This window comes from Electrophorus electricus, chromosome 15 (genome assembly GCF_013358815.1).
Source record: "Electrophorus electricus isolate fEleEle1 chromosome 15, fEleEle1.pri, whole genome shotgun sequence".
Classification (NCBI taxonomy): Eukaryota; Metazoa; Chordata; class Actinopteri; order Gymnotiformes; family Gymnotidae; genus Electrophorus; species Electrophorus electricus.
In genome coordinates this window covers 4,274,035-4,284,865 of record NC_049549.1, presented here as the reverse complement: position 1 = coordinate 4,284,865, position 10,831 = coordinate 4,274,035, and the positions used below count along the sequence as shown (strand labels likewise).

At 41.1% G+C, this 10,831-nt stretch overlaps 1 protein-coding gene across 5 annotated transcripts; it reads right to left on the bottom strand.

Moving 5' to 3' along the window:
• Window positions 1–1,780: 1,780 nt before the first annotated feature.
• On the bottom strand, window positions 1,781–7,902 carry tsku (tsukushi small leucine rich proteoglycan homolog (Xenopus laevis)). Of its 5 annotated transcripts, none has more exons than XM_035534469.1 (2): window positions 7,885–7,902; window positions 1,781–4,011 (listed from the first exon to the last, which is right to left on the bottom strand). In XM_035534469.1, exon 2 carries the CDS (start codon window positions 4,003–4,005, stop codon window positions 2,959–2,961), a length of 1,047 nt encoding a protein of 348 aa, XP_035390362.1. In that variant the 5' UTR covers window positions 4,006–4,011; window positions 7,885–7,902; the 3' UTR covers window positions 1,781–2,958. The 5 variants fall into 5 exon arrangements, with proteins under 5 accessions (XP_035390362.1, XP_026880291.2, XP_026880290.2 ...); XM_027024490.2 differs by lacking the exon at window positions 7,885–7,902 and adding an exon at window positions 7,149–7,447; XM_027024489.2 differs by lacking the exon at window positions 7,885–7,902 and adding an exon at window positions 6,634–6,969.
• Between the last annotated feature and the right edge of the window lie 2,929 nt (window positions 7,903–10,831).

The following is a 10,831-nucleotide window of genomic DNA, read 5'->3' as shown; positions in this document are numbered from 1 at the left end:
AGGATGGTACATTATCAGCAAAGATTATAAAGTTAATGCCAATGATTCTCTGGGTTTAAAAGAGATTCTTTGGGTTAAAAAAATATTATCTGGGTTAAAAAATAAATAAAAAATCAGACAGGATGACTTTCCACATTCAAACATCATATGCAAACTATAATGGTACCACCTTTTTAATTACAATGTATTAACAAACTCTTCACTAGCATAAATTGTAATTTTCTCACTGTACTGATGATTAAAACAGAATTTCAATCAACAATTAACTCTATTGTTTCCTTTAAAGATCTCTACATAAGAATGTTGTGTGCATTCAAATTCATGATGTGTAGTGAATCAATTAAATGGCTTTTCACGTTTCAAAGGCCTATGATAATCATGAGAATCATTTGTTTTCACAGAGTGGTGAGATGCTCCTTGATTCTGTAAGTGAGCTCAGTGTTTAACATATCCAGCATGTTAGAGAAGATAATTCAATGAAGGTCCTCAACATCCCAAAATTTACATCTAATCTAAGATATTAAAGGCATTTCTGCAGGCCTTTGAGTTTTATGTGACTGTGCGGCTTGTTTCACCTGATACATTTGATCATTCCTATGGGCTGAACTTTGTTCCACTTTTTCCACATGATTAGGTAATTATGTGATTTATACCCTCTCACCCACTACAGCAGAGAGTGTAAGCATGAGTTAAGCAATGTTGGCTTTTAGTCACATATTCTTGCTGTTCACTGTTACCATGGTGTTGTTTTTGCCCTAGTGAAGGTATAGTTGGCAGAGAGTGCAGAGTAACATAACCTTCAGCAGTTTCTTATGGTCTACCTGAAAAGAGGAAACTTGGGTCCTTAAAGGAGATGTTTAACACTCATCCAGGAACTGCTTAACTTGATTGGATTTGAGTCATTTTGCTTTTCTGTTCCCCTATGTTTACTTGGGTCAGATATTGCAGCAAGTGTGTTTACTTTTCTCATCCAGAAAAGCAAGCAGAAGAGCGTTTCTTGTGTGTGTGTGTGGTGTGTGTGCATGTGTGTGTGAGTGTGCATCTGTGTGTGTGTGTGTGCGTCTGTGAGAGATTGCGACAGAGAGAGAGAGAGAGAGAGAGAGAGAGAGAGAGAAACAGTATGGTCAGCCTTTTTTCTGCTTTAGGGAAGGAGACAGAGCTGCTGGCACCAAAATCTCCTAGAATTTCAAAGAGCGGAATCTCGGCATTAATTCCTAGCTGCTAAGCGGATATGTGAATACCCCCAGTGTCTATGAAGTGGTCTGGGCAGGCCTGCGTCGCAGTCCCTAGTAGAGAGCTGCTCCAGTGCTTCCAGGCTGAAGTCATCTTGGGAGTGTGGCTTGCCATTTCAAGCCATGACACTGCTGTCCACTGTTCTACTCTGCCAGGAACCTGTGTTTCAAACCACTTGTCTGTTTGACTGTCTGTGTGTGTGTGTGTGTGTGTGTGTGTGTGTGTGTGTGTGTGTGTGTGTGTGTGTGTGTGTGTGTGTGTGTGTGTGTGTGTGTGTGTGTGTGTGTGTGTGTGTGTGTGTGTGTGTGTGAGAGAGAGAGAGAGATGTCCACTTCTGAAAGCTCTGTGTTGGAGAGAGCTTTGGGTGTGTTGCTAATAAACAAAGGAGCAGAAAGAAACCCACACATTGTGTTATTATGACTACAGGCTCTTTGTGAGTCAGATATAAAAAGTTGAGTGTAATTCTGGGAAATTTAGATCTTGTGTTATGCATAAAGCAGTGAATAATTTTTACAAAGTCTTTAAAGAATGAGAAAAAGGAAAGGACTATGTGTAAAGATTGATTCCATTTATAGTATTCATTAAACAGACACATTTGTACAAATATATACAATTCTACAGACAAGTATAAACAACAAACAATTATAAATCCTTTTCAAACTAAAGATTCAAACAATCTTGGCTCACTTTATGACCAAAAAGTGCAAAACACAGTGAGTGCAATGGAAATCTTGAAACAGGTAAGAGAAATAAAAAATTAAGTGGGCTATAATGTAATGGTTATTTGGCTAAATTTGATTAAATAATAAAGGTGTAAATAATAAATAATACAATCCTGTTCCGGATGTGATTGAAAATGTTAGAAACATGGTTCAGAATCTGGCTCTTTTCTGGCTCTTTTCTGCATATTTTGAATATTTGTTATGTAAATTAGAATGATAATGAAGGACTACATTTTTATAAAGCTATGGCTGTAAGAAGTTTTCAGCCTGAATGGGAAATGTTTGTCACCTAAAACAGGCGCTTCTGGATATCACCAGTTCCATTAGTTCAAGGATGATTACAATTATTTACATTTTATTTAACTGAATTAATAAGAATGATTAATTGTTCCTATTATTTTTTTGCAATGTATTAGTTAATTTCGGGGCACCTACTGTCCTGTCTGAACAGAAATGAAACCCGAGTGTATGATGGTAGTATTGGGTTGGGTCCATGCTTTCATAAAGTCTCGGGAGCAAACATTTACAAAAACACTTCGCTCTCTCTGTTCCATCAGCCCCAAACCCTGTTTGCTTTAGGAGCAAAAAACCATACAGGTGAAATATGCGCTTGGCATCTCAATATCCAGAACATTCAATCCAAACCCTTTGACTTTGGTTTTAAAGTTTTAGGTGGTTCTTGTGTGGCCTGGGTCACATCTATGGTGTCTGTGTAGCAGAGAATGTACAGCCAACCAACCTACCCTGTCCCTTAAAAATAAAACAAATGCAGTACTGAAAAAGACCTATACAACTTAAAGTGCATGAGAACTTTTAATATGAGAATATATTGGAAATGAACCTTGGTTGCCTTCTTGTGCAAAAATAATGGCATATTGATTGACAGTGAAGAAGTACTAAAGCTCAGCTTTGCAAGATATAATAGGTCTTGGCCTCTGAGAAATAAGGCACAGGAACATTAAAATAATGCACTTTGCAGCGTTTTTCCCCTCAGGTATTTGTTTTATGAAATAAGTCCATCAACATCACATGTTAGAATATCGTTTGCTTTTGCCTGTCCTATCTGTCTGTGAAATTGTCCTTGCTTATGGGTCTTCCAGCAATGCATATTCGGCCCCAGAGTCACACTTTTTAAACTCGGCATGTGGTCGAAGGTGGCCACAGGCAAAGGGCCAGCCACAGACTTGGACAGATTGAGTTCCTGTAAAGAGGTCAGTCCATTAAACACATCTGGGCTCAGACCCTTGAGCCGACTGTTGTACGACAGGTCCAGGACTTGCAGGTTTCTCAGGCTTCTGAAGCTGCCTGGCTGTATGCTAGTCAGCTCAGGCAAGCTGCTGAGAGAGAGATAAATAAGATCATTCATTTTTTCAAAGGCCCCGTCCTCAATGCTGGTGATGGGGTTTCCATCCAGGCTCAGGTACTGCAGGGGCACTCCTGTGAGTGTGGGCACTACCCTAAGCCTATTGCCTGCTAGCGTCAGGCTCTTGATATGCACAGCGTGGCCTTGTGGATTTCTGGAGACTGTGGAGAGAAGGTTATTTGAGAGGTCAACACTGATAGGAGTTTCGGGGCCTCTGGTGTTGAAGAGATCTAGGTTGAAGTCCTGGAACATGTTGTTACTGAGGTCCACATCAGTCAAAGGCAGGCCGGAGAAGCTTCCACCACCCAGGCTCTCCAGGGCATTGTGGCTCAGATCAAGAGTTTCCAGGTAGCGGAGTTTGGCAAAGGCTTTTGGACTGACTTGAGCTATGTGGTTATTGCTAAGGTCCAGGCTGACCAGGGTGGTGTAGCCAGGCCCCGAGAGCATGGAGTCGGTAACGGAGCTGATGGAGTTGCTGGACAGATCCAGGTGGGAGGTGTCAAGCGGGATGGGGACTGGAGTTGTGCCTGACCCAATCCCACGGCAATCCACCTTGGTCAGGCTGAAGCTGTCGAACAGGCCGTAGCTCTCCACCTCACACCGGCATTTTGGGTGGCAGTTCTTCACCTCCCCTGCAATACCCAGGGCTGGCAGCAGGGGCAGTATGAGAGACAGGAAGACCACCATAGTGCTCTGTAAAGGAAATATATAATTAACTAATTAAGTGGTAACTCAGTAGCACTTCATAATCTTTTATGTGCTAATTTCATAAATTCCTTTCCTGTATGACGGCAAATGATGAATTATTCACATATGTTATAAATAAGTCATGTTCAGTTCTGAATTGCATGACATCTCTTGGGACAGCTATGAAAAAATGTTTCATAAATACTGAAGCATTTTTTGCACAAATGCACAAGGCAACACTGGCCTTATCATGAAAACTTTTGTCCCAAAGCAATATCTTTTCATTCTTAGAGATAACATTCGTGTACAGACCATGACAACATGTTGCTGTGTGAGGCAAATGTCAGAGTCAAATTAGTCAAATAATCACTATTATTGAGTACATAATAATAATAATAATAATAATAATAATAATAATAATAACATTGACATTGAATACAATGTATTATTATGTATTCAATACATAATAATGACCTCAGCAAATTATGACCTACTGCAATTACCCCAGGAACTAGCTATCTACCGATACACTTAGGGATATCTGACCAATAGTGATACCAGTGCATGCATGTAAAATAAATGCATGTAAAATAAATAATAATGGCCATTTCTATTCAATTTCTACTGTATTGAGCTAAAATATGTAGTATTTTACAGGGAAGGTAAGGTTATGGCACTACATACACTACATACAGTGGGGTTCCACTGGAGAATGCTAACACAAACATTAAAAAAGACCTCTGGTGTTTTTTTTAACATCTAGGTATAAAAAAGTGCAGTTTGTATTAGTGCAATTACTGCAACTTGCCAGCCAGAATTTTTCTTTACCTTCTTTGGTAAACTTCTTGAGGATTTGACTTAATTCTGGTGATCAAAGACATTTTTTAATGTACTTCACTTAGATAGATTTCCATGGTTAGGCGGATGCACGATTTTTAAGGCATGAGATGCTGAGTTTTCTTATTCATGTGATGACAAATATGCAACAGTGCAGATAATGATTTTGATTTGACACTCAAATGCATACACTATGGAGTTAGGTCAACTCACAGTGTATTTTCAAATACTAATCCACGACCTTCAAACAGACACGCACCATTCATGAAATGACCATAAACCAGAGTGCACATTTATCATAGAGTATATTACATTCCTCTTAGGTGGGTGTGTTCTCGTAAAAGCTTGTCTTGAATACATACACCACAGTGTGATCTTACACATGTGCTTTCAGACCCGCCAACCGTGTGCCTTGCCTTTAGGTAGATGTTCTGAGGATAAAAGCTTATAAGGTGCTCACAGGTACAGCTGTTTCAGCTGAGTGAGAACGCCGGCCTGCTCGTGCTGAGGTCAAACGGAGGTGATCCCCGATTTTATAAATGCCACAGAGGGAGCCGTGACTGTTCACCAAGGAGCTGATCAGGATGAGGCAGCATAAAACGGATCAAGAATTAGGGCATGCTGTGACAGCTGTAATTTAGGCTAATTCACCACGGCCTTGGGCCAAACGCTTCCTCTTACATAACTGGTGTGTGCGGCAGGCCGGGGGACACCCACAACCAGTGACATGACGGATAACTTCCCTGCCTGTCCCACTCCCCCGGTCATTTATATCTTGGCGGGGTGTGAGCGCTACCGCAACTCTAGCTGAGGTGACACTCTCCACCAGCAATGTTGGCCATGAAAAGAGTGCTCTCGCACACAAAGATGCAAATGAAGAAATGAAAAAAGCTTTCTCGAAGTGGTCAGTATGCAGTGTTTTTGCTTCCTGGGGCCGTGGAAAAGGGTGCAGGAGGCCAACGCTTTCACTGCTTGTCTTGTTGCCTCGGTAACTTCGCCCTGTTCACCACCAGCCACACAGGAGAGACAGTAAATGTCGGACAAATAAACATTTTTGCCTCACCCTCCTCTGCAGAGTACAGGCAACAGCCAGAGACTGCTGGGTCCCTTTTTAATCACCTCTTATGTTCCCTTGATCTTTTAAACAAGAAAGAGAACAAAAATGCACTATTTTAAGTAGTACCAAAAGCACCCAGCTTTGCAAAAGAAGCACATGCGTCTATATCAATAGATTATAATGGGGGCACATTATGTACAAAAAAGCAGTAGAAATATGGTGATGCTACTACTCTGACTGAAATAATTTACAGTCCATTTGGCTAATCAGTGGTTTTTGACTGACTGGTAGCTCTGTGTGGCTTTTGCATGGACCAAATGGATTGAGAATCACAGTAACAGACAGCATTTCAGCACAACCCAGATTTTCTGATTCACTACTTTTGGTTGTTAGTCATGCACTTTTCAGACAGATTAGTCAAATGTGTCATGCAATGAAACAAATCTGGACATTTTCTGTGGTCACTTTTCAGACTTGCTAGCTATTCCCTGCTAGTGTACTTCACGCTTTGCCAAAGTTTGTGGTCAGCGTTGCAAAGAGCTGCAAAGGACCCCTAGTATGGTAAGTTCGCTCCATACTGTAATAAGGACGTGGGAAAAAATACCGAGGAGATTCATACATCTAAACCCTTTCCACATGACAACTGCTATAAAATGTCTAAACATTTGTCTGCAGCAAGTATAAACACGCACATGATAAATAAGAGATAACATTAACTCGCTTTCCAGTCGCACCCTTTCCTCCGTACTCAGGAACAGACAGGCATGGAAAGTTGTCCTGCGTGGCGAGCTCCTACAAGACGTGCGTGCTTCCTCGCTGACGCAAACTAACTGACAAATCGTGGTTTTCTGTGACATTAAAGCTGATGCGAAAAGCGTACAGCAAATGGTTTTCGTATCGTTTGAAACTGAAGAAACCTTGTGTCCCAGGCACTCGCAATCCAACTACGAGGAGCGCACAATCCTAAACCGAAGAGCCTGAATGAAGGGCTTTGTTTGTCCTGCAGGACGCCTGCTTGATGTGGGATGTAAGGATGTGAGTTAACTGCTTAAAAACTGAATGCCAGCACGTATCCGCGTATCCATAGCAACGGCGCAGGTAGAAGAAGCCGCGTGTCAATCCGCGCCACGTAAAGCGTTTAAAGTGTAGCTATGCCAAAAGTGGAATTGGTGCCTGGAAGGACCTCTGTGAATGTTGTGGTCTGTTAAATATTTTTTCTTTGAGAGTTGTGGCTTCTTCCAACACTTACCAGGCGCAGCAATGCAACTCCATGTCCGTTGGATCCGCTAAAAAAGCTTTTAATTTTTCAAGTGATCTATAACACTCGAGACGTCTTTCCCTACATTTTACTAACAGGACCCACAAATACCGCTAACCGAGACAACGATAAGATGGTCGCATTTAAAAAGGAGCACGTTATCTTTTCCTAAAGTCGCCGCAAAGGGTGGGACGACGGCAATCCGCAGACCGCAATCAAAAGCACATAGTGCATTAACGTCTAGACTCTGCAATGGTACACGGCTCGGGACCAAGAGCCTCCCACACCAGGGCTCGCCCCGCGTGTCTCTGAGACTTGCAAACTAATCTGTGACACAATAAATTTCCTCTGGACTACAAGGAAGGCACTTGTAAATTCCACATATCTTGAAACTCCTATTTATTCAGGAATATGAAAATATGCGGGTCGAGGCCAAAGATTGGAATAATACCTCATTGATTATATAGAATCCAAATGTTTAACATCCTAGAATCCTAGAAAGCAGCCAGGTTGCCTTACACTAACAACATTAACTATCATAATTTGCCTAATAATAATAATAATAATAATAATAATAATAACAACCATCATCATCATCATCTTCATCATCAATATCATACATGTATAGCCTTCACATAATCTTCATAGTGCTTTTCTATTGATTTAATGAGCAAGTTGGATGTTTTATGCAATCACTGTTTGATAAACACTTAAAGGGATGGCTTACCGTTTAACGCACTTGCTCGCACAAACTCTGTAACTGGGCTGGAACTGTCCTTACGTTTATACTAAATCAGAACAGAGCAATTTGTCGGGCATGCCCGTTCTTGCGCACACAATTTAAGTCATAGGTTTTTAAAATGCTTGAACACATGGCTGGGCTGCGTGTTTAGTTTAAACTTTGTAGCATTATTGCTGAGGTGAATTCACACAGCATATCCTAAAGACCACTATAACAGTAAAACAGTTCAGATAGAGTGATAAACTAAATTCTCACTCTCTTATCTTAACTTTTCTTAACCTTAACATGTAAATGACAGATTTACTGCAAAAATCAAAGCAAATTTTCAATCATGTAACTAATATATTTTATTTATTTATAAGCATGTACGACTTTTTATACAGTTTTTATAAGATTAATTTACTCACTAAAATTTCCCACTAGAAATCTGAATGCATCCCAGAGCTCCCTCTAGTGGTTAAACAAGTCAAAACTCTGTGATGAATGCGCTGATGAAATTAACTTAAGAAATGCACAACAGCTACACTACATGGACAAAAGTATTGGCACACACACCTCTCGATAATTAATTTCAGGTGTTTCATGCAATCCCATTGCCATAGGTGTATAAAATCAAGCACCCAGCCCTGCACTCTGCATTTACAAACGTTTCTGAAAAAATGTCATTCTAAAGGACTCAATGAATTTGAGCATGGTACTATAACAGGATGCCACCATTGCAACAAGTAAATTCAAGACATTTCTTCCAAATTTCTTCCTAGACTAAGTGTGAGTGGTATTATTGAAAAGTGAAAGTGATTAGGAACCACAGCAATTCAGCCACAAAGTGGCAGCCCATGTAAAGATACAGAGCCGGGTCATCCAGTGCTGAAGCACAGTGTGCAAAGTTGCCAACGCTCTCCTGTCTCAATAACTGCAGAGTTCCAAACCTCCACTGGCATTAACATTAGCACAAAAACTGTTTACCTGTTTTCCATGGCCAAGCAGCTGCATGTGAGCCTTACATCAGCAAACACATAGCCAGGCTGCCGATGGGGGTGTAAAGCATGTTGCAACTGGACTCTAATGTAGTGAAAATGTTCTCTGGCATGACAAATCACATATACATTATTTCTTTTTGTAGTGGGCATATTTGAGTGATGGAACCGCCAGTCAATAACCTTTAGTGGAAATCTACAAAAATGAAACCGCCATTGTCTGCATGTGCAATATCTTTAATAGGTGCAGATAAATAGTTCTTTTTTATTTACCATCACTTTCACTTCTTCATAACTTAGCTCATCTGCTCAGGTACAGTCCCAGCAAGTCCACAGCTTTATTTTTGAGCTGACTGCAGGAATTCCACTCGGTAGGTTGCTCAGTGGAATACTGAGTACTAGGAGAATATGACTTGTGAGGCTTGACCTTCTGGACATCACTTCTGGATCCCAGGTGTCCTCCGTCACCCACAGACGAGGACGTACTAAGTCATTACTAAATAATATACTTGAATTTTGTCACAGTTTTTCTGGCTTTTATTAACTGATTAGTTGAACAACCATCAGACAGCCTCTATGCTGCCCCAGATCCATTACTTACCCTGTGTTTAGAAAAAAGAAAAACAATGAGGATAAAATTTGCATTGTATAGGCAACGTTATAAAACGGAATGGAGATGGACGTCCGCTGCACCTCTCTCAGTGGAGTGGACCAGCCCGCGTACCTTAGCTCTGTCAGCTGTCTAAATCTCAGAATGAGTGTCATAGCTTAGCAGTTAGCAAGTTCTTCTGCTGGCCAATAAAAAGGCCCTCAGCTTGCAAGCCTCACATATACTCTGGACACATTACACCTACAGGAGCTTTTATGATATCCCATTCTAAATCCATAGGCATTAATACGGAGTTGGTCCTTTGAAGTTATATCAGCTTCCACTCTTCTGGTAAAGCTTTCTACAAGATTCTGGAGTGACCCTGGGGGAATTTTTGTCTATTCATCCAGAAGAGCTTTTGCGAGGTCAGACACTGATGTAGGACGAGAGGGCCAGGCTTGCAATCTCTGTCCTAGTTCATCCCAAAAGTGTTCTGTGCAGTTGAGGTCAGGGATCAGTGTAGGCCAGTCAGATTCTTCCACACAAAACTCACCCAACCATGCCTTTATGGACCGTGCACTGGGACACAGTCATGCTAAAACAGAAAAGGGCCTTGCCCAAAGTTGGAAATATACAATTGTCCAAAATGTCTTTGTATGCTGAAGCATTAAGATTTCCCTTCACTGGAACAAAAGGGCCTAGGCCAACCACTGAAAAACAACCCAAGAGCATTATCCCTCCTCCACCAAATTTTACAGTTAGCACAATGAGGTCAGGCATGTAACGTTCTCCTGGCATTTGCCAAACCCAGACTCATCCATCTGAATGCCAGATAGAGAAGCATGATTTGTTATGCCAGAGAACATATTTTCACTACTTTAGAATCCAGTTGCGACATGCTTTACACCCCCCATTGGCAGCCTGGCTATGTGTTTGCTGATGTAAGGCTCACATGCAGCTGCTTGGCCATGGAAAACTGGCACACAGTTTCTGTGCTAATGTTAATGCCAGTGGAGGTTTGGAACTCTGCAGTTATTGAGTCAACTATATAGCTGTTTATTTATCCCTTTTATACATTATTTATATTTCTAGTGGGCATATTTGAGTGATGGAACTGCCAGTCAATAACCTTTAGTGGAAATCTACAAAAATGAAACCGCCATTGTCTGCATGTGCAATGTCTTTAACAGGTGCAGATAATTAACCCTTTTTTATTTACCATGACTTTCACGTCTTCATAACTTAGCTCATCTGCTCAGGTACAGTCCCAGCAAGTCCAGACCTTTGCTGGCCAATCACATCCCAGAGTCTAGAAGAGAAGCTGGCTCATTTGCATCAGCAATGAGACACCAGTGAGAACCTGTGT

What these genes read in the sequence shown, in the direction of transcription:
- tsku (XM_027024488.2), bottom strand. Translation starts at nt 6,756, where the DNA reads ATGTCACAGAAAACCACGATTTGTCAGTTAGTTTGCGTCAGCGAGGAA. An exon ending in TGTTATCTCTTATTTATCAT is followed by an intron (nt 4,012 to 6,591) that starts GTGCGTGTTTAT and finishes TTTCCTTTACAG; the next exon opens with AGCACTATGGTGGTCTTCCT.